Source organism: Sylvia atricapilla, chromosome 6 (genome assembly GCF_009819655.1).
Source record: "Sylvia atricapilla isolate bSylAtr1 chromosome 6, bSylAtr1.pri, whole genome shotgun sequence".
NCBI lineage: Eukaryota > Metazoa > Chordata > Aves > Passeriformes > Sylviidae > Sylvia > Sylvia atricapilla.
The window spans coordinates 23,987,726-24,012,303 of record NC_089145.1 but is presented as its reverse complement, the minus strand read 5'-3'; the positions used below and the strand labels follow the sequence as shown (position 1 = coordinate 24,012,303).

General features: G+C 39.3%; 2 protein-coding genes across 9 annotated transcripts in view; both read right to left on the bottom strand.

The window, feature by feature from the left end:
• Positions 1–24,578, bottom strand: part of PHF21A (PHD finger protein 21A) — a 508,751-nt gene that overhangs the window by 396,431 nt on the left and 87,742 nt on the right. The gene's annotated exons all lie outside the window — the stretch shown is intronic.
• The window catches only part of AMBRA1 (autophagy and beclin 1 regulator 1), a 125,284-nt gene that overhangs the window by 73,574 nt on the left and 27,132 nt on the right, over positions 1–24,578 (bottom strand). For 6 of the 8 annotated variants that reach the window (XM_066321161.1, XM_066321169.1, XM_066321162.1 and 3 more), the window contains 4 exons: positions 18,662–18,748; positions 14,131–14,313; positions 793–876; positions 129–229 (listed from right to left, as the gene is read on the bottom strand). In XM_066321161.1, the coding sequence (XP_066177258.1) occupies positions 129–229; positions 793–876; positions 14,131–14,313; positions 18,662–18,748 (455 nt within the window). The remainder of the gene's footprint in view (positions 1–128; positions 230–792; positions 877–14,130; positions 14,314–18,661; positions 18,749–24,578) is intronic. The other 2 variants (XM_066321166.1, XM_066321167.1) reach the window with 2 other exon arrangements.

Below are 24,578 nucleotides of genomic sequence, written 5' to 3'. Positions count from 1 at the left end.
TTGCTTCAGACAACTTAAATAGAACCTCAAAAGTTGGAACTGATTTTCCTCATCAATCCTTCTCTGTCAGATTGATGAGAAAACACCACTAATACACATGGCTACGGCAAACAAGGAAATCTCATTACCTGCCAAGACCCTGTTGACAGAGGAATGGGTGGCCAAGCCAGGCTGTCCCCGCTCATGGAAAATCCCAGCATAAGGCAAGTACTCTGGCAGCAAGAAGCGTCTGCAAAAGAAAGAGAGTAAGACATGAAGAAAGCCATCCTGTGTTCTACAGCCCTGAAGAGCAACTGCAATTACTTTGAGGAAATATGACTACATTCCAGCAGACTACAGTAGAGGGAAGGCTGGAATCCTCTGCTTAGCCAACCACTTCCCTGCTTCAAACAAAAAGTAAATTACAGATTACATCCTCTTCTGATCAATGTGGCTGCAAAGATCAGCACCAAACAAATCCTCTACCTCCCACAATAGTTTCCTAACCTCTAACCAGCACATTGTGCTGAGAATCTCTGATCAGATTCTTTTCTCCTCCTATTCTGCCTTCACACTGTGACCTCAACTGGTAAGTAAAAAGCACTAAGACCATGCTGTCTTTCAAATATCACAGGATGAGCAGCTTATACTAACATGCCATCCCAGGAGTCCCAGCAACTGCAAACCAAGGATTAAGATGCCCTGTATGCCCTGTACAAGAGAAGGAATCCACCTGAAAGCACGAAAGAGCTGCACTGCAACTGGTACTTCCAGGATTTCCACACCTTTTGGCCTTACACACAGATGCCTTACCTTGGGACAAAGCGCCCCAGTGATGGTGCAGACATGCGGGCATTCCTGGGAGCTCGGTGCCGGGATCGGTCTCCATTGTCCCTTCAGCAAAAGAAAGGAAATTATTTTACATTAAAAATACTATGTAATAAAAGTATTTTCCAAGAACACAAAACACCAAGGACATCACCTAGTCAACCTGAGTGTGCTACAGAGATTCAACGGTTCTTATGCTTCCAATGTTCCAAATTCATAAAAGTAACTATGCCAAATCCTCTTGACAGTTTTATGTAGGGGTTACCTTTCTTCACCGTTTGACAATGTCTCAAAAGTATCAACAAAACCACAGAGTCAATGAATCAACATTAGCACCTGAGCAAATGAAAGAGAAACCTCAGAATTTTGACCAGGAGAGCAAAAGGCAAGCTCACCCCACTCCTGAGAAGAACCTTCTATTAGCCAAAGAGATCTGTTAAAGCTGACATTTTCATTCCTGGAAGTGCAGGCAAAAGAGCATAATCTGCAAACTATTCTTTTGTGTTCCTTCCCTGAAGGTCCAGTTTAAGTGCCATCAGATCTTAAAAATATCTCACTTTTCATAAGTTTTTACAGTTGAATCAGAAATGTTAGACGGTACTAGACAGAAGCGCACCTCCTTTAACAATACCTCATTCTGTTTCACAATGTCTGGGCCTTGGAGAATGAGGGGAAAGGATCTAGCATTCACTGTCCTACAGCAGCCACAGGAAGGCACTTCCCCAGGAGGGCTGTGCAACACGGAACAGGCTTTACAGAGCAGCTGCAGAGCTGCTATTCTTGTAAGTCTTGAGATAGGAGCTACACAAACTCATGGGTTGCTCAGTCTGATCTTGGTAATGACAGCTGTACAACAAGCAGGAGGTCAAACTGGAGGACCTTCAGAATCCCCACCACACAAAATTCCTGATACTGCATTCCTAGGCCACAAGGGGATCTGTAATTATACAGCACTAAAACTGCAAGGAAAATAATGAGACTCTATTAGTGGCTCTGGAGTTTTGAAAGAGACTTTGACAGTGCTTTCTCCTCTGTTCAGAAATTTACTCTCTGTATGACCTTGTACAAGTAACAAGTCTGTTCTCTCTGGATTCCAATCTCCATCTGTAATTGCAGCCCTGTCTTCTTCCCAAGCAGTTGTGGGGAGAATATTACTTGCAGAGCCTTGAAATCACTAGGAAACTAAATATTCCTTATGCAACGCACTAGCAGCACATTTCTAACCCACCCCAGCAAGCTGTGCATTTTATAGTTATTTTTCGTTTTGCTTTTTTTTTAAAGTCAGTGAGCAAGAAACGTGGGCTGAGAAGAAAGTCTATTACGTGGCTGTTTCCCACACACTTGAGGAACCCAGGAACACAAAAGCAGAGGTTCTTCTGCGGAGCTTGTTAGCATTTCAAGCTATTTCACCAAAATCAAATCTAAATCCAAGCTCAAAGCTTCCATTTCTCCTCCCACTGTAGATGCAGCATTTGCAGTTCACAGCCAAAGCTGCACCTCACCCTCAGGATTTTGTGTAACCAGGGTTCCTGAGATCAGAAATGTTGAAGCTACTGCTATTCTTTTATCACAGGCCTCCAGCCGATTAAGATGCAGATCAATAACAGAAGGAATCCTGCAAATTTGAGTGCTGACATATCAACTTTTGTTGCTAAAGAGAAAAGGCCAAAGGAAAAAGAAGTGTCATGTTCCATATCTTGCCACACACAGGAAGAGTTAGCCGTCTACGTAGCCTCCATGTAGCAGCTTTTGAAGCAACACTGATAGGCAACCCTGGCACAAAAGCAACAAAACCATTTTCAGGGTTTGCATTTGCTTGGACATTTACTAGAACTGGAAGATGCTTTTGAAATGGACGAATATCAGCAAGAAGAACCACAGCAGGACTGCACTCTACAGAACTCTTCAGTTGAAGAGAATCTCTGCAGTAGGTTTCAAAAGGAATGAGGAATTAGCTCCAGCAAACAAAAGGAGATAAAAGGGCAAAGTCTGCAGACTAAATCAAGAGAAATTAACTGTTAAGATTTAACTGCCACTAACCACAGGTCTTAGCATCCACAGAAACATTTTCTAACCAAGGCAACTTTCTGATGTGAGAAGTCCACCCTGCACTTCCCTATTTATTTACTGTGCACACAATCTCCAGACAATAGGGAAAAATGCCTAAAAGGGAAAAATATAGACACAGGTTTGTTTTTTTTTGTTTTTTTTTTGTTTTTTTTTTTTTTTTTTTTTTTTTTTTTTTTTTTTTCCCAGTTTTCACCATGACAGAGACAGCCTCTACTAATTCAAAAGACAGATATTTTTATCATCCCCTAAAAAAAAAAAAAAAAAAAAAAAAAAAAAAAAAAAAAAAAGTTGAACCCCACATCTCAATGGCCACCTGCCCTATAACTCAGATTCCAGGGAATAAGAAACAGCAGCTATCCCTCAAGAATGCTAGAATTCTTATTTACTGTAAGTAGAAGTGTAAGATACACTACCCTTGGGTAAAGAAGAATATTACTAAACATTACTCTGAATTACTAATTTATAGAGTCATTTATATCTAAACTCCCATGCTCAACAATTACATGCAAGAGTGTCTAGTCTAGTGTTGCAAAGCTAGGACAGCTGATATATTACCCTGGTGCCAGCTGAAGATTATTTCTGCACCCTCTAAAAAGGAAAATAAGAAACACCCTACAGAACAGTGAAAATGGGTGGCACTTTGTGTTATTTCTGTACTACATACAGCCTTTTGACAGAGGAAGGAGAGCAGATGTTAGCACGCTGTGTGAAGCACTCCAGAAAGAAATGAGAAGTTTCCAAGGCTCCCTAAGTACTGATGAAGATCTAATGCTCTACTTTTCATTTAGCATCAACTACCTACAGATTCATTAGCTAATGACTCACAGTGGATAGCTGAATTAATATTACCTGCAGAAGTGGAAAGCAAATCCCTCAGTGTGTGTGTCTGTGTCTACATAAAAAAAGCCTCTTCTATAACACAACTCAATAACCTTGCTAAAGTAAATTAAATAAACCACAGCAAGATGACAAGGGAAATGTAATACTCTAGTTATTAACAGACTAATTTGTCTCAGCAGGAAAACTTCAAGAACCAACTAATGGTCAAAATAACTTGTAAGGTTGGGCTATAATTCAGATTATCCATCATTTATTCAGATACTATGATGGGACAAATCAAAAGAGTGATGTGGAGAATAAAAGTTGGTATGGGAGAAATAGTATTAACACTAACCTACAATGGAGCATGAAAAGAAAACAATTCTGAAACACTCAGGAGAATTACGGACATTTAATAAGGCATAAGAAGGATGCAAGTTTATCCTAAATTAGATAAGACAGTCAAAGCTCCTTGGATTTTTTCTCCTGTTTTGCTTGTTGAGAGAAAAACTGATCAATAATTGACCACTGTAAATTTAATGGATCAGCAATGCCAGCTCTGAAAACAGAGAAAGAGATACAAAATTCTGCATCCTAACATTTGGAGAAAAAGGAATTCTTTTTCATCTGGTAACTTGGCTACTGCATTAATAACAGTGGATACAGAATACAGTAAGGACAAAAAAAGTGCCATGTTCTGCTTCTCTGTCTTGGCAAGAATTCACTTTAATATTTAGAGATTGTTGTATCAGGAAGTGAAATTAAACACACAGCATGGGATTTCTAATGCAATCTGTTGGTCTAACTGTTCCCATTGTAGTCAATATTAAAACTCCCACTGACTACACTGCCAACAGAAATAGGTCAACAATGACCATTTTGAAAAAAGCCATTTAATTACTAAAGCCAGCACTAGTAAGCCATGTAAGTTCAGAAAAATCAAATTATATCACACTAAGCCAATAGTTTCATATTTTCAGCATTTTATCATGTTTTATGCAATCCAATTTAGAATGCTAAATCAATTTGTACTGCAGTGGTTAGACAATCACACACAATAGAAATGCTAAATAATTGTTTGAGTGGCATCTACTACTTTCCTTAAAGGTTGACACTGGAAGTTGCACCATCTGCATGTAGCAGAAAAAAACAATGTTTGAAGCACTGAGAAAATGTGAACTATCTCTTGCATTTTTTTTTGTTTGTTTTTGTTTTGTTTGTTTGTTTGTTTTAATTTTGGGGTTTGGGGTTTGTTGTTGTTGTTGTTGTTTTGGGGTTTTTTTGTTAATTGCAGTGGGTTACTTCAGTGGAGATAGGACAGAGGGCAGGAGTAGCCCAAAAGCCCTCTCAAGAGCTCAGAGGAGTTCACCAGGCACTGCAAATTCATTTGGCTTTGTGGTTGGTCAGGTCTGACTGCAAGTCCTCTAAAGAGGGGTCCTGGAAGATGTCATATTAAACTGACCATACTAAAGCAGAAGCAGATTCTGAAATCTTGTCTTCCACTTCACAGGATCCACTGCTGATTTGGAAGAAAACAGATGATACATACTTCTAGAAGAGTGTACTCTAGTTCTAGAGTTACATAGTACTACAAGGTGAAGTTTTACAAAGGGTATAGAAGTAGGAAAAAAAAAAGATGAAGGGAACATTACTTTTGCTGGTGCTTCTAAGAACATGTTGATTGCTTTCCAGCACCATCCTGAGGGGTAAGGTAACATAGGCTGTTGCAAATGCTATGACAGAAAGTTAGCTACTACCTTCACCACTGAGAGAAGCAGCAAATACCAGGTATTAACACTTTAGTTTTTCATCTGCCTGATGCTACAAGATCCTGAGCATCTAACAGAAATCAATTTAGAGAAAAATGGGAGCACTTTTAGTAAATAAGCCTCTCAATACAAAGAGGTAAACACAAATAAAACATTGTCATTCTTAATATTTTAGTGAGATACAGGCATAGTAGAAGAAAAAAAGAAAAGCCACACTGCAAGTTGATTGTAATTCTGCATAGGGGCATAGTAGCTAAAATAGTATCTCCTGGATCAGTTGGACTAGTGTCTTATTCAAAAATAAATGTTCCATACAGTATGTGCTACTTTACTCACAGAGTTGGAGAAATTACAAACTCAAACCAGGAAAAAGAGACCACCCTACTTCTGGCTCTAGGGACAAGTGCCTCTCACCCAAAACCAGGATTATGTTAAAGATTAAACATTAAAGACAACTAACTTATCTAAACAGAGAGTTAATTCCACAAGTAGATACAACAGAAGGAACATATGTTCTATCAAAAAGGGTACAAATACTGACATCCACAGACATTAAAATTACTACCGCATGGTTCTTTTCAAGTATATCTAAAAGAACATACATAATCTGGTAAAAATAAAGGTTATACATTTATACACCCATCTTTGAAGGTTATGACCACTACTGAAGAAGAAATAATTAAGGCGGAACTGAAGAAAACAAGAAGAAACAAGAAAAATAAGGAAAAAAAGCATTTGTTACACAAAAACACTTTCCTAGCACTAAATGTATGACTGTGGAGGGACGTCCTAATGTAATACTGGAAGCCAAAAACAACTGAAGAATAAAAATAGTAGAGAAACTACAAAGAGTGATGGTGGCCAGCTGGAGAAACAGGAACTAGAATAGATTTTTAACGCAGTAATTGATAAAGACGTTAGGCAAGTCACCCAAGCCTTTCCATCATTCTGTGTTCTTCTGAAGGCTGAAATGCCAATCTCTCACTAGGAGCTTTTTTTTAAGGAACCCCAGAGAAAATGTGTATCTATTTATCAACTATAACTTCTGATAAAACAGCAGACTGATGAGTTACTAATGGCTCTGCTGACCAGAGAGAAACAAACCCCCAGCCTTGATTACCGCTCAGAGCACTGTTCAGGGGAAAATGTATTTACAAGATTAAAAATGGCACTTCAGAAGATCAAGTGTTTCAGAAAAGCACCACATATGAGAGGTCAAGAGAAATAGCAGTACTTGCCTGTAAAATGCCACGGGATTAACTGCTTCAGAGAAAGACTGATTTGGAACTAAAATGAAGCACTCTTTTCTAGATGTATATTCCAGTTATTTCTATTTTAATCACCCCACTGTGTGGTGGGCTCACAAACCGATGATGTTGTTTTAGAATAAGACTGATACACTTCATAGCTACAGTGAATCATTAGAAAGCAGAAATACCAGCAGCCAGTCAAAGCCAGAGAGGCATCAACTTTTGTGTCTTTAAAAAAATATATATATTGCACTGTTACGCTTCCAAAGGAAACAGAACTGAAACCCTAACTTCACAAGCAATGCTAACCTGTTAGACCTACAGGCCTCAAGAATGCAGACCACTACCTGCTTTGCATAGCCAGCAACAAACGAGTAACAGCTTGCTTCCTAATCACTCTCATTAACACCGGATTTCACCTACTAGGTGACCTAGTTTGACTTCTGAGTTGCACAAACACAAAATAAAAGCAAAAGGAAAACAATGGAGAGAGTTCAGATTTGGCAGAAAATCTCAGAGGTACCATCTTGACATCAAAACTCTTTCTAGGGACCCAGGCAACCAACAGTAAGGAGTATGACGAGCTTTTCTGGCAACTTTTCTAAAGGCATTCTTTCACCACCCTGATACGAAGACTTAATGGTAAAGCAACATTTCTGCTGGAGAGGTTAGCAAAACCCTGCAGTACTGCTGCAAGCAAACAGTTATTGCCTGTTCACTGCATCGATGCAGTATTACTAGACACTGGACCAAGATAAGGGTAATATAACAAAAGATAAAGATTAAAAGAATAGGGAAAGTGAAGCTGCAGGCTACTATGAGTAGATCACAAGAAAAACTAACACACTAACTAATCCTTGAAAAATTAAGTTCAAAGAGTAGATTCAGTGTCACTCCCATTCATCCAGCACTTGTAATTTTCTTAGCCTGAAACTGTGTTTAAGATGGTGAATATAGCTAACATAAATTGCTGTGTATCTGGAAGTGACATCCCAGTGGTAACTGCTTCAGAAAACTCTAGCAAAGAAAAAAACCCAGAAAGTGACCACCAAATTACACATATTTGCATCTGCTTTGAAAGCCAGTTTTGAAAAGGCCCATCTTCATCAAAAACAATGATGCAGTGCCATATGAGACAAGAAACAAAGGCAGATGAAAAAAACCCACAAAAACAGATAAAGGAGCTCTGGGAAGAAAGAAACAAAGGCACATACAACAAATGGCGATCCTGCTTTTTGTGAACTCAAATAGCAAATTGCTAGCAATTTGTAGATGCTCAAGAAAGACAGATAAACTGTCCAGTAATAGACTTGAGACACAAGTAAGGATTCCAATCGGAATTTATTAGATTACAGCAGGCAAGGCAAAGGCAAATACAGCGCTGGACGGCAGGAGAGTCTCCGCTCTGCCAACTGCCACGCCGGGCAAAATTCCAGTCCACCTTTTTATCCTTTCTTTTTAGCTAACGTGTCCTTTCCTGTTGTACTTTGTGCGTGTGTGACCTGTTGCTAGGGGGTCTTTTTCTGCCTCCCGGTGGTGGTGGTTGTAGCGATGAAGGCGGGTAATCATCCTCCGGTTGCCTTTTCCCTTATATGGCAGCTGTGCTCAGGTTTCTGAAACTTAAAACTAATTAAGCAAGTACAGAAAAAGGATTGAGCAAGAGCATGTTTGCGTATGGCTTTTCTATAGGCTTAGATAGTAACATAGTAACTTTCTGTTGAGTTGTTTGACCTCTAGTGAACAAAAACAGTTTATGTTTATCACATGTCCCATCTAAGATTTCCAGGGAAAAAGGCTACATTTTTTGCACTATACTGACCTGTCATGGATCTTAAAAATCCATTTCCATCAGCACTTGCATGACATGAAGATCGTATTGAGATTTTCACATCACCTATGTCCTTTCTTAACTTTAGATGTAAACATCAGGATGGCAAGGGGAAAAATGAAAAACCCCAGCCTAATTGCTTTTAGAAATCTTATAGTTTGGATTTGATACCACTACCTTTACAATAAAAAGCTACCACTGATCAAGTCATCTCTCTTATGCACCTTCACTATGTCCTATGAGAGCTTAACACTCATTCATCCAAAGGTTAAGGTGTCACGTTAACCTACAGACCCCTAACAGAGTAAACCTCTTTCTTTACCTCTGGGACACCTCACACTTCTCTCTCCACAATGACAGAGCTTGTCTCAGCATTCTGGAGCTGTAGATCAAAAGCACTACACTTATTTAAAGTGTCACCAAAAAGCTTTAATCATTCCAATCTCTCCTTTCTCCCACCAAGGAAACCTGGCTACTGTCTGAAGAAGTTCTTTTTTTTTTTTCAAGAAATTGAAGGTTGTCAGAAAGGAAAAAAAATCACTCTGAAATACATGAGTGCACATTGGGCAGCTGTGAAGGAGGGTAATAAAGATTAAGACCTTACAAAAAGAGTCCAAGTTCTACCTATGTGCTTAGTAGTTGGTGTGCTAAGGAAGTCAGAGGGTGCAGAGTGAATTGATTGCACTGCTGCAGGTTAGTGCTCCCATCGCACAGTGTCTCTAGCAAACAGTGATACAGAGCCAGACTAAAAAGGCAGAGACTAGATTTAATTAAACACATGCATGGACTTTCATCACATGGGTAAAGAAGAAGTTATTTCAGCAATCTCCAACCTTCCCTTCACTCAAACATTCCAAAATCTCTGTCTCAGCCATCAAGCAAACACATGCTTATTCTCACCACAACACACAAACACCTGCTCAAAACTCACTTCTGCTGTTCCACTTGAGGAGCAATATAGAGAACAGACTCCAAAACCAAACCAAACCCAAATACACACTACTGAGTAACCACATTGCCACAGCCATTGTCTTCCCTTTTCTCTCCCACTGCATAATGTTTGTTCAGACACAATTGCATCCAGAAAGTTACTAACTAATATTGTCAAGTATCAGTGCCCCAGTCAAGGTTCCTAAAGATGCTAACAAAATATACTTTAAATGAAGACTTTCCAAAAAACGGGTGATTGCCTGGATATCTCACACAAGTGTCTGATCAGACGCGCACTTTTCTTCTTAAAACAAAAAGTTAAACCAGCTTGAAGTGGAGCACTAACTATAACACAAACCAGACTCCCAAACCAAACATTTCACCTATAAAAGAGGCCCAAAAGAATCTACCCCACTATTCTCCAAAATGAATGAAAATTACATACAAGACACTGGAAGTAATACTTGCAGCTTTAATACACAGGCAGTTGGCTGGCAGGTTGTGATCTTAGAACTTTCAAGACAAGAGGCTGTTGGAACAATTTAGATTTGGCAGTTCTTGCCAAGACAGTGTCAATAAAGCAACCAAAAATGGAAGGAGGCAAGTATGACAGATCCTCATGTATCTTATGCATTTACAAGGAGACCCTTGCAAGTTGTTGCCCATCTGAGAAACCACAACTCTTGGTCCAGAACATGCCTTAAACAAAAGGATTTTAAAGTGACAAATGAAGTCAGATAACATCACTCTGAATCTTGTAAGATTTCCCTATGTGATTAACCATCTTTGCAAAGCAAGAGCCTGCTTCCAACAAAACTGGAAGGTCCACTAGGGTCTCAGTAAAACAGTCCCTACAGTTCTCATATTTTCTGTCTGAATGCTTGTGGAGTCTCAAAAGAAGTTAAAGAGATGAAGCACAAAACAAGACTTCAGGCCTGTGAGGTAAAACCCATCTTGTTATAGACACAATGAAGACCTTTCTAGCCTGTGACAGTGGCACAACTGAGTGAATCCACACCAGCACAAACCCTCCTATAAGGAAGGAAAAAGGATAAAACAGAACACAGAAAAGCTGGAGACATGAAAAGAGTGTAATCTCCGAGCTCCCTCATATCTTTATTCTGTCAGGCAGCCCACTCAAAAGTAGACAGAGGAGTCAGCCACAGTCACACCTTTAGCCTTAGCTTGAAAGCCTTTTTTGAACTGTAGTGAAGGGTTTGACTCAGGCTTTCAGAGCAGGTGCACTGTCCTATATATCTGCTTTTCAGTTTGACAGATGAAACAAACCTGTATTTCTGTGTTTGTTCCCATAGTTACTGCAGACAAAAAGAGACATGGCCAAAATTCACCTACAGAAACACCTTCACATTCTGATTATGGTGACAAATTCAGAATTACAAATGAAAGAAATGAGATTGCACTACCCAAGGAGTCCTAGAAGCATCAGACACAGTCTTCAACATCAGAAAGCTGTTCTAGACTAAAGAAATTCTACAGAAGATGCCAAATAAAAATTCTTGAAAAAGCCAAAGAAAACAGTTTAACTTTAAAGATCTAAAACTACTATGTGATGCAAACATAAGATACTCAAATAAGAACTTCAAATTAAAAAGTTCAAGTTGTATAATCTGTCTATAAAGAATCTATTTTTACTAGTTATGTTGGAAAACAAAAGTGATGTCATTCTTCATTCAGAGGTTCTTATTCCACAACTCAGGAAGCCTTTTCATTTTAGCTTAGGATTCTACTAAAGCTAACCTTAAAACCCACTCATATCTATCTATCTAGGAATAACCTAATATTACAATCTGTATATATATTAGAAACTGTATTAAATGCTTTTATGAAGACATGACTAAGTTTACAGTTGACAGTTGCATTCAATAAGCAGTAAGATGACAACAGTGACAGGTGAAACACAGGGAGCACATGTAGAGAGAGAACATCTTATTAGACCAAAAACCACAAGTATAGTGTGTCCCCCTCCTCTCCTGTCAGTAAAAGCTGGTGTAAAAGAAGGATATTACTAACACCTATAAAAAACAATACTTCAGATTCTTATACCAACACTACTCCTATTGTTATCACAAACTAAATGTATTTATGAATGAATTCACCCTTGACTGAGACACACGAGAGGCTGTAACTTAAATATAGAGGCCATAAGCACATAAATAGTGCATAGGTCAAGTTTTTCATGCCCCTTACTAGGCCATTAGGTAAACAAAACTGAAAAAAGACAAAATTAATTTCTGAGGAGGAAAAAAACCCTCTAAATCTCATAAAATACAAAAGCAGAGGAAGGCCTGTCTCCCAGGCATCCTGCACAAGCACAGGGTTCATTCCTTACCCAGTGCTCCATGCATAGTAAAACCAACTGGTGCTTAATATCCTTTACATATTTCTCCTAATCTCTGAGAAACAAAAGAGGTTATTTACCAATTATATCAGCCAGATAGCCAGATTAGAAAGATAAAGTACCAAGGCAATTTTCTGGCTTTTATGGAAAAGCTTCCCTGTATTTCAGGAGAAAAGCATGAGCTGCAGACAGCTAGACACAACAGCAACAACCTTCCCTATATCAAATCTGGAGACAGAGAGAAGTCAGAGAATCTAAACAGCAAGAAAAATCATCCATGAAGCAATACATGACTGCACAGGTGAACAAGCAAGGAAGGAGGGATACAGGAGCCAAAAGGAGAAGCAAGAACTCTGTAAGACATTTAATTGTGAAGTCTCAGCAGAAGAAATCAAATGAGTCACAAGAAGTTCCAGCTCTAAGGACCCCCGCACAGCAGCCCTCTCATCAGCCAAGAGAAATAATGAAGCAGAGAAGTAAAAAGACAGCAGGTCTTGAATGCACACACCAGAATTTGATATGAAATATTCAACCAAGAAATTCAGGCACTGCACATTAAGGAATAAACACTTCTTTTTGCTCAGCGTGAAATGAAAGACAACCTGAGTATGGCTGATTGAATTGCTTCCCTGACTGGGTGCTCTTACTGTGTGAACATTATCTGCAGGGGAACACACTTTTCTACAAGCATTTGCCTGGCTCTGTGAATGCAGAACATACCATCCTTTAGCTCTCCAGAAGAACAAGCTGCCCCGGAAAAATAAAATGGAATAATGGAAATAGTAAGGTCTATGCTTTCAACACACCCACTTCACAAAAACAGGCCCAGCAGCCACCATATTTCTGCTCTTCCAGACCACAAAGATGCTTGAGAAAATGCAGAAGAGTCACTGCCTAATTGCTTATCTGCCCTCATTTAAATTTTACACAAAGAAAGTCACGATGAGAGGGAAAGACATTCTCTCATCCTGAACTTCAGAATATTCAGTTGCTGGAGCATGAAATGACAGCTTCACAGGAAAAACTTTCTAAGGAAAAAATAGTCTACCACCACTTGAAAGTTAGAAAGGGATTAGTATCTTGCTTTTGGGAATAGCTAGTGTGACTAGTGTCCTTCATAAAGGGACATTACCCTGTCACAAAGGACATGGAGCTTTAACAACATGTCATCTCAAGTCTGTGCCCCTGCAGCAAGTAAATGTGCAAATTAAAATAGTAGGGAGGTTGACAGCATCCTTTGCTGGCAGCTGCAACACAACAACCCAGATTTTTTGAGGAGTTCATAGCTCTCATCAAACACACCTCCCTACTACACTATAACCATAGGCTTCTACAGCCAGGCTCAGAATTATCCTATGTTTTCACTGCAGTATACACAAATTCAGTGAAATACTTGAGGTTACTCAGGGCAAAGCCCATATTTAAAAGGAAATTACTGAAGACAGACTAGAAAGGTTATAATCTCTTTGCTGCTCAAATGGATTTTAATCTAAATTCCTGATCTTTTGGTCTACATGCCATCAAAAGAACACATTACTATACTCTTCCATTTTTTAGAAAGGGTTTGCAGTAAATTTTTGATTGGGATTACACTGGGTATCACTGGAAGTCCAAAAGCAGATGCTGGAGAACAGACTTGAAAAGTTTGTCAGCAGAACCACTCTGAGGGAAATAAAGCGGCTAACAGGAACATTCTTTTAAGGTTTGGATGCAGATCCATTCCTCACTCTGACACGAGAGGCCTTTTTATCTCCTTACAGGAAACTAAGACTTAACACAGATTCACAATCACCAAATTTAAAAAAATCCCAAACGAAACCACAAAAAACCCAATCCCAGGAATGTCAACTAATTTGACAAAGCTACAGAGATAGAGCAAGAAAAAGCAACAGGACATGTTTGTCGGCCTCCTATAGTCTTAGACCAAAAAGCTAAGTCTTAAAAAGCCTCTTAGTGACTCTTGTTCTGTCTCAAGATTTGACAATGCCAGCAAACTCTTGGTTCCCCATCTGTTCCATTGGAGAAAAAAATTCTCATTTTCTTTATTTAACCAGTCTTCTAAATGTGGTTGAGATACTCTAATGTATTGAAGGTAGCCTACAACATCCTTAAGTTTCATAACAGAAATGACAAGCAATCAAAATAAATTTTTAGCAATCAATACTCTAATTATTGACTAAATTACTTAACCTGCAAGAAGCCTCAGGTGTCTTTGGTTGATAAACAGTAGGGAAGCAGAAAGCAGTCCTGTGCTGACAACAGACCCAAGCAAGAGGGCTAGGCAGCACACACACTTACTCAAAATCTTCAAATTCCAGATCATTTCCCTCCACAGATGGGCTTGAGTTCTCTGAAGTGGAAGCAGAGGAGGAGGAAGAGCGGAGACGGTTTTGCTGATATCGCATAGAGCGCTGTCGAATACTGTCCCTCCGGGAAAGATACTGGATCATCCTCTGAGCGTAATATGCAGCAGGAGACAACCTGAGCGAGAAAGACACACAAATACTCCTTACATAAGTATAGAATGACAGCCAGTCCTAATTTTCCTTTTGAACTCCAAGTGCCAGGCCAGTAACACCCTATCACAAGATTGTCTGCTTGCATTTTATCCGTAAGATAGAGTAAATAAAGAAAGCAAGGAAAAGTAATTTTCCCTTTATATGCTATACTCCCACATGATCCCCTTTGCAAACAGAAGCACCACACAGTACCTACAGACAAAAAGCTCATCCACAAAACAGAGAATTTTGCTTCTCAGGACTCTTTGGAGTTCACTGATTCATTTATTTACCAGTTCATTCAAGTAAGCTCAGCAAGTATCGCTTCTAAGAACCAAGGCCAATCCCTGAACTATGCCTGCAATGCCAAACAGCAGCACTGTTCACATAAACATTGAAGGAACATGCTGTTGTTTTGATGGTACTTAGGGAGTACAGTGGAATAACAAGCAGGAGAAAAAAAGGTTTCACATCTTTAACTACTTTGTAATCTAAATGGAGGGGATTTTATATCGTGGCAATTTCAGCAGATGCACTAGGTATATTTTAAGTGGAGTTTTAAAAGCCTTGAATCTCACCTGAATGGAAATCTTTCTTCTGTAATTAACTCTTAATTCTCTCCCATGCATAACCTAGTATTTGTTTCCATCAGCTATCACGCACCAGTATTACTCAAGACAGGCAAACACATACTCTCTTTCCCTACCCTGTGTATAGCCACAGCTCCTCGCACATGTTTTCTGTGACACGCTTACTCACTGTTAAAATCCAGACACCTCAGATGCTTGATTTATCCTTTCATTAGCCTCACTTGGTGAGACTTGAATTTTAATTTGGGAGGACGACAAGTTTAGGAGACAGACTACAGGTTCAGGGGTGTAAAAACTTAAGCCAATAAGCACCAAAAGGGTAAGAGGAACAACACAATCAGCTTGATTCCTCCTGAATCTTTGATGCACTGTTTAATGAGTTAAACCTGTTCATGCTTACATAAAGAAGGTGGCTTTGCTGGACAAAACCATCACTTCTCTCTACTCCCCAAACTTCTCTCTTGTCCCCACAAGACTTAATAGGCCAAATACAAAAAAGCAAGGCATTACAGATGCACGTTTATAAATGAGGAGCTGATCTCTCCTCTGGGCTTTTCCATAAACCAAAGCCTTTGTCCATGCCTAAAATTAAATCAACAGTGTAATATGTAAAGAAAAAAAAAGAGGAACATGGAAACAAGACAAACACTGGAAACAAGAACAGTGGTCTCAGCAGCCCCGCAGTGTAACCACTGAACTTTTCTTTTTCCTAATATCATACCAAAGGAGAATTTTACAGAAGAACATGAAGAATGATTTTAGCAGTCTTCTAAAATTATGCAGGACACCAGAAGAAAAACCATGGTGATGCTTGTTAGAAGAAAAAGTAGGCAATAAAGAGTGGCCATAACTGATGACAAGATGCCAGATTCAGCTTCCTGACAGCACATGGTGTGTACACTGAATAGACTGTGAAGAAGATCTCCAAAAACAACACAAGAAGCTTAAATCTGATACACAGAGAGAAAGGTGAAAGGGATAAAATACTTTCTAGCTGCTTAGATTTTTTTGTAGAGACATATCCAACAAACACCCCGTGATGCTTTATATATTGAGTCTGGGAGCATATATAATTCTTATTGAGTATTTCTGTTTAAAAAAATCATTACTATAGGTGCTCTTTGATGACAGCTTAATTTGCAGATTATTTTCTAAGCCCAGTACATATGGAAACTGTGGAGAATGACAGAAGAGCCAAGCTGACCTTAGTGAAGTTCAGCAAGGCCACTGAGAAATACTGCTGCAGTCTACACCAAAATGTTCATTCTAAATCTGAGAGAACTTCAAAAAATGTTCTCCCCGCCTCACTGCTGACCTAGGTTATTCAAACATAGCACCATTACAGACAGCAAAGCAGAAACAAAACTAACACATACACGCGCTCTCAAAAATAAATTTTTCAGATCGTGTAGTTTATGTACTCTTTAAAAATACTCCATTGCAGACAGCTTGGTCTTAGAGAGGTATACATATTTAATATACATTTAAAACACATAAACATACAGAGACATATATAGATGTTTATTAATAGATCTAGATGTATTTCTTTCACCTTTGTTTCACTTTTTCACTTTGTTATTTATGAAGTCATGTTATTTATGAAGTCATGAAGACATGAATTCACATTTGGAACTTACGATGCTACAAAAAACCCTCCAAAATGCAGTAACACTCCTTTTAATCACTTTTCAAATTTCTAACTAGTTAAAGGGAGAGTTAAAAATATGCTACTAGCCCAGCACATCAGTAAGGTTTATGGAGGAAGACTCTACTCCTATCCCACTCAATCTTCCAGCTGGTATTGATCACGTCTCTATGAATCTCATCCTCTGAAAAGGACAGTGATATTTCCTGGAACAAATTAACCCTCTCAGAAGAGTTTTGAGACTGGACTTTTCTTCCAAGGCTCCTTGTAAACTCAAGATACTATAGCTTCTACCACAGCCTAAAACCACTTGAACTGTCACATGGAGAGCACTCTATCAGTTCTAAAATGGCTTCAAGTAGAAAAATATTTTTTACCGTGCCCCTTATGCTAGGAAATGTCTCAGGCATTGATCGCTTTTCATACATTTTATTGAGCTTCATCATAGCAGACACCTGACAGAAAGGGACCTAGGCAGGCCCTCCTTTTCCTTTTCAAAAGGCAGCTTCTAGAGAGCTAGAATCAGTTCTTAAAATCTCTGCTCTGTCAATCTGCCTGCTTTGGACAATGCATTCCAGAAACAAGGAACGGTGCACTTCCAGCAATATAGCAGCTTTTGGCACTCAAAAATTAACCTGAATGTAGTAACAGTTTTAAAGTAACATTTGCAGAATATAATCTTCATCTTTCCAGGTAAATCAATCCCTTTACCTGCCATTTAACCAACCGCTATTTAGAAGCTTTTACATTTATCAGCATTTCTGACACACAGTTGCCAAGACCTTCAGCAGTCACCTAGGCTGATTTCCCAAGGATCTTGTATATAGGCAGCACACTCCACCTTACTTTCACTTCACTACACTTACATTTACATAATTCCTAAGCCTCTGATTTATCTTTATAAGGCAACTTTCTTCATAATAAATGGAAGAAAGTCAAATACAAGATTTCACCTCTACAAGGTTTGATTTACAGAGACAGTTAGCAAGGAGTTATTTACCAACACAATTATACCACCTGGCCACTTTGCAACACAGCTGTTTATGTCAGAACTTGTATTTAAGAGTATCACCTGTATAAAAATGCAGATTTTGTGGTTAATGATGAAAAAAACAAGATAAATACCCCCGCCCTCCCCCAAAACTCCTTCAGCAACTCAAGACTTAATTTTCAGTGGTATTCTTGTACTCTTCTTTATGATAAATCCTAGTAGCCTTCAATTCATGCAGCTATGCAAGAGGTTCCCCAGAAGGCTAAATCAGATATATTTTACACATACTAAATTTCCTCATTCATAGCTTTCCTAAACCCATCTAAAGAAAGCTTATTTGTCATGATTTATTCTTTGAAAGTTTCCAAAGCTGCTTGCTGTTCACGATTCTATCATTTCTTCTGACAGAGTCTTTGGGTCACATTATCCCATCTGTTGCTTTCTTAATACACTAAATAGAAACTGCAAAGATAATTTCTTTCCATTTTCGATAACTGCCACATTTGCTTTTTCTAGTCCTCTGAAACACTCCCACCTCTTTTGAAGATTAAGCAGCACTACAGGTGTTTCTATGTCTAATGTCAATGATTCATGACTCTTCAAAAATAATTGTCAGTATTTTGTTCTTAGTTAAGTATACATAACCTTCTGGCTATGCTCTCTCTTGTACAGATACATTTACGGAGACAATTCATGCTTCCAAGCACGTTGTCTGCTCACACCAGCTCCTAACTGCCTTTACTGCATTTGTTCTTTCTCCTGAATAGACTATTTGTTTTTTAATTCATTCTTCTTCAAGAGATTTTTAAAATTTTAATATAGCTCATTTACTGTTGGACCTGTTTGCCACCTAGTGTTCTCCATCCCAAATGATTTCATGGATTCTTATGTGTTTACTTCAACAGTAATTCCTTCCTGTTTTCCTCATTTCCTACCAGACTTAACAGCATCTGCCCACTTGTTCTGCTCTCCTTCCCCATGGCAAGTCATTAGGAAGGACATAAGCCCAATATTAGAACCGTTGCCAGAGGTTTCAGTGAGTTATACTGAAGTTATGCTTTTGCATACAGAACTTAAATTCCTTTAGACTGCATTTTGATCTTACCTGGCTGGATCTGGGTAGATTGGATGTTCCCGTGATCCTGCTCCATCATAGCGAGATAACGAAATGAGGGAAGACTCCAGCAACCTTCTAGAAAGGAAAAACAAATTACAACATCAAAGACCATTCAGGAACATCCCTCCTATATGTGACCTACTTTCTGAAACCTCTCAAGACTATTTCTATCACTAGTGCAGAGAATTCTGCAACATACTGAACCACTCACTGATGCCATAAATGTTTTCACCACACAGGTATTCAAAGTTTTATATTCCCATTGCACAGGAGAAAGAACACCTCAGGTAAGGAAGAAGAATGGTCCCATACCCGCATCCAAGTTCCAAGAGAAAGATGCAGATGTCACTTCTCTGGAGACAACCCATCCCAATTTGTCAGGTCTACAAACACTACCACTGCCTTGGCTATTTGTCAGATTCTTACCTACTCAAAGGTGGCTACATATGGAATGGGCCAGAGGACAAAGAACATATGGGAGCATGTGGACTTTAAGGGCACCACTGGTGTCTACTCATAGTAAGATCTTGAATCTTAGTCTCAAGGCTCTGAAAGAGAGGTTTTCAACTACAAAAACTAAAAATGTTCTTTTCCTCTATATTGTAATCAGCCACAGGGAGAGATACCAAATATTCACTCAAGAAGTAACTGTATGCAAATGCAGTCAGATAGCCTGAAAATATGAGAAGTGAGACTGAGTCATGAAGGCAGCAGAGTCAAAAGTATATAGCAGGAACATGTCCCCCACCCTGGCTTCTAGATGCACCTCTGTCTAGCTTCTGTCATAAATCAGAGGACAGCACTGTTTCAAGACTGACTCATGGCCTGTTGCAGCCATTAAATTAACACAAGAGAGATGATTTGGGGCAGGTATAGGAAGTGGAAAAACCAGCTCTCATAGTTTATAAGATTGCTGAGTTCCCTTTCAAGTTTTTCTACCCCAGAATTCCTGTTAAATTTTGTTTTCCAGTCTGTAACTTAATGAAAGAGGTTAAGAAATCTCTTCTGCTCACTCACACACACAGCTCTCGAGAAAGATTTGAATCTTTTAGTCTTAGCCCCACACTCACAATAATCCATTAGCCTTTGCAGTGCAGGACAGCAAGTATCAACACAGGAAGCAGGAAGAAGGATAAAATCCACAACCAGCTTCCCATTTCTAGCCATATAAAGACAGTGGAATTGCAAATGAGACATATTTTTTCTAAGCAGCAGCCTACCCATCAGGATCTCAAGAAAAATTTTTCTGTCTCCCAGCAATAAAAAAAAAAAAAAAAAAAAAAAAATTCAATTTTACATTAAAGATCTAGAATTCAGAAAATAGTGAGAGATTGCTTCAGTTTCCCAGCTGGAAAGGTCTGTGTCAGCTTGAGAAACTCAGTACTTGCTGCAAAGCAATGACACTATGCATAAGGCAAGAAATCTTGTCCTTTCTAGCACAATGGTTGTTCAGCAACCATTTGTCTTACCCAAGAACAGTTATTAAACCTCTTGAACTTTGAGATTAATTAATTCCTCTGGTTCCCAGGTTATTGAGTCAAAAGCTCTAACATTCAATACTGCTAGATATTATGAATCCCTTGGCTACCCAGAAAGTCATGATACTTCAATCCTGTCTTACCTAACCCTTCCATTCTGCTCCAACTACATATCAATATGTGCAAAAAGCAGCCAATCCAGAACAAACATTGCTACAGCTTTACAAGGTAGACCTGAAGCCCTATACCTGTGAGGTATACAGGTACACCTATTACTTGCATCACATATAAACTGCTTTAATTCCTTCTAGGGGAAAGGTAGACAGATTAAAATCAGCAGAAGGGATAATCTACCTACTCAGGCAGCTGGTCCCTTCTAAACCACTGGCTCAGAGTTCAGAGACTAGGTTGCTGCCACTGCAATACCAACACGCTTTTGAGAAATCTGCTTTTCTAAGCTGCTCCAAAACCAGCATTTTGCGGGCAACTTGGATATGCCAAAGCTGCCACCCTGATGGAACAACCTGCCTGCTTACTGGACTTAGTCAAGGAGAGTTTCCAGAGTATGCATATTCTAGCAGGATAACAAACCTAGAAACAGCTTCCTCCTAATGTGAGCCATGCCTATGGTGTTCTGATAACATGTACACACAAATCATCATCAAACTCACCCCTATCAAAAGTCTTGGTGCCTACACACTACACATCCCACCTTCCCCAGACTTTCAGGACCTGTCCATGAAGTGGCATAGTAAAATCAAAGCCACAAGGGAAGATGACCAGTACACAGTGCATGGCCTAGCAAAACCAGTTAGAAAGAAGTCTCGTGGCATTCTCCACCCGTATTTGTCTTCTCACCTTTGGAAAAACTGGCAACTGCCTAGGATGATCATTGACTTTGAGGCATCACCTTCAGAAAGCATCCAGCAGCTATGCTGAAAGAAATCAAAACCTATACTAAGCAGAGGACACCACAAGGGTGCAGGAGCAGGGCACACATCATTGTAACTTGGTGTGGGTTTGCCAGGAGACTCTCTGGCTTGGGAACAGCACTTTCGGGGATCTGTAATTCTCACCACTACACTGCAAAAGATCCTTGAAAGAAATATTTGAAGACTCTTGCTATAGCAGGTACTTGGCACCTCAGATAAGAATGGCTATGGGTTACTTTAGTAATCAACAGTTGCCTGAGGCACAGGATGGCAAAGTGTCCAGGTACAGAGACTTCATCTGGGCTTCAACAGCCCTGTGACATTACCTGAACAGGCTGCAACTCCATCCCATGCAGCAACAAAAGCTGCTGCATCAGGAGCTTCACCAGATGGGTTCCCTTGGAAGACCAGTAGTTACTGGGTCGTAAAAAAAAAAGGATTACAAACTGTTAAATACATTCCCCAGAACCCCCACTGAGCTTGCACTGTCTGAGTTGGTGCCAGTTGGTGTCAGTTAAAATGGCCTTTCCAGCAAGAGTCTTCCAAGATCAATTCCAGCTCCTGCACTACCTCACACTGAGGCACACAGATTCAGATCATGTGGACAAAGATAATTAATTCAGTTAACAGTAACGGCTAAAAGCTAGAGTTGATTTTAAGTCTGATTACTAGACGTTAATCATCCTACAACTGTGCCCTCTCAGATCACAGAGCAATGAACAGAGGGATAAAAATACACATGCATAGAATTTGAAAAAATTTCGAAACAAGGAAATAAGCAATCTCATGAGATCCAGACAGACCATCTCTGTGCTTAATGCTCCAGAGAATAACAATATCTGTACTGAGGCAGAGTACTAAGCACAATTAAAATCCATTTTTAACTAACTCATTCTAGACTTAGCCTTTGAGACCCAAAGTTACAAATCCAAATGCATTTAGTACTTACAAATGGGTTCAATAATACACTGCTATAATCCTCAAAGTGTGTCATCTGTGTCACTGGTAATGTAATCTACTGTCCCTCAAAAAGGTGCAGATAAATATTCTTCAAGTAAGTCATGCTGCACTCTGCCAAGTCCTAGGTGTCACACTCATAGCTTCTGGCACTCGAAATCCAAAAGACACACAGACTGTTTGCTTTCAGTAAACCCAAGGTGAAAGGTAGTCCACAGTAAACCTAAGATTGGGAGTAATTCTGCTAAGGAGAACAAACACAATCCATGGATGAAGAGAAGTAGCTCTGTTGCAGTAAACAGCTAGCCACTAAACATTTATGTTTCCAGCCGAGAAGCATGAAAAGAGAGAACAGAAATGCATATTGCTTGCATCTCCTTTTGAAACATTTCAGCAGATCATGCTTGACTCCTGAATCCTTTCTGCAGCTTACAGCAACCTCCTCCTCCTCTTCAACATCCCCCATTTTTGCTATCCAGATATATAACAGGCTAACACTAGGCTCTATGGAAGCAATTGCTCCACTATCTCTGTCTAGACAATATGAAATTGTCACAAATGACATCTAAAGTACAATTAGCAGAGAAACTGCAATTTCTACTCTCTTCCCCCGCTCACCAGGAAAAAAAAAAATTCACACATTATCATCCTCCAGGTTGTCAATCCTGCAAATGATGAAGATTAACTCTGCTCACCCTGAGTGATGCTTCTGTCCCAGCTTGCTAAACTAGGAGGAGGGGGATTGTAGTTTTTATTTGGTTTATTTTTTTTCAATAAAACTACTACAAGATATAAATTGCCTCTGTTCAGCAGCATTGAAATCTCAACTCTCTGATTGAGATTGGGCTCACTTTCTGTCAGACATCAATAGCTCTGGAACTGCTGCTCTGCACTTGCTCTGTTAACTCAGGCCTGCAGCAATCACTAGCAAGGGGGTAAAGGAAGCAGACTCCAAGTTACAGAATGCCTCTAGACAAGGGAGAGAGAAAGAGTGCACAGATACAAGATATTACAAGCAGAAGAGGAAGATTTTTCAGGAATGAAACTGAATGCCAGAAATTGAAGTTCAAGGGGAAAAAAGTTTATGAAGCAATCTCCTCATAGCACATCAGCCATTGGACTATACCCCCATTCTCCCCAGGGGGTTGAGGATCACCCCAAAAAGCTTTTGGGAAAGAGCGATTCATCTCAGCAGGCTTTGACAAGATACTTAACTGCAGCAAAATTAACTTCAGTAATAGTTAAAGGATATGCAATCCCTACACCAAATCTTAGATTTGCTGTCACAGCATGAGCGTTACTGAGTAACGCTACTCCAAGAGACACTGAGGGAAGGGTTTTCCTCCCCATCCAAAAGGGAGGTGTTAACAAACAGCATTGAGGTTGTTTCCTTAGAATCAAAAGGGTGTTCAGTCAGCTGCCATCCTCCAAAGCTGCTCTACAGCAACAACCAGGGAAAACCAGTAAAATGAAGCACTCTTTAAGGACAGCAATCACACCTACCCCTCCCCTACTCCCAGCCTTCAGCTATGAGGAGAGCTGAAAACAGAAAATTCCTAGTTGTCCTTAGAAGGAAAAGTATATTGATGACTCTTGGCAGCCTCTGACTTTCCTCCCCTGGTTTTATGTGTTCCCTGAAAAGACTTCTATATTGCATACTGCCCATTTGGAGGTGAAGATTATCACACTACATATTACATCCCTTTTTCAGCCCTCCAATTTACAGCCAGCACTCAGTTCCCCTAAGCACTCATGCCTGTGAATGTGCTCCTGTGGCTTCTCATAAGAAGGTAAAGAATAGCAACAGTTTAAAACTATATTCCCTTCAATCTTCTTCCTCTTACAGCCAGGCAATGCATAACCTAAAGATAAGAAAGCTAAAGCCTGAAAACAGCTGAATGTTCTTCAGCTGTCCAATAATAAAATACCCTCCCTCAAACCTTGACCTCAATTAACGGTTAACAAACCAAATTAATTCTTGGAGATCATTTATAGCCTTGACAGAGCACTAGCAAACTATTTTAAATAAAAATCTCAAACAACCCAATCCACTGGCTTAGATATTCTTTCTTTCCCTTTTCTCAGAAGAATAGGAAAAAATAATTCCAGACATCTGTATTGTGTTGCCTACTTTCAAAAAGCAAATTGAAATCACGTAAGCAGAAATCATCAAGCATTTTGTTCCACAGCTTCATTTTCCATAAAAGTTTTGTAGTCCTTGTCAAACAGAAAAGCACTATTGCTCTTCACCAGTTCCATATTCAAGCTTAAAATAAAAAAGCAATCAGTATGCAGTTCTAAAGACCGCCTGAAAAAGTGATTTCTAAAATTAAGTTCTTAACATAATCTGCTCTGATACCTCTAAGCTAACATTTCTAGACTGCTTCAGCTTTCACATGGTTATGGTTAGACATATTTAGCCTGGCATGAAGACTGGATTAAGACAGGTCAGAAACAGATGATTAAGAAAAAAAATACAGTCAAACAAAAGGATCGAGCTTTTCTTAAGATAGTTATAACCATCTAAAAGACATAAAT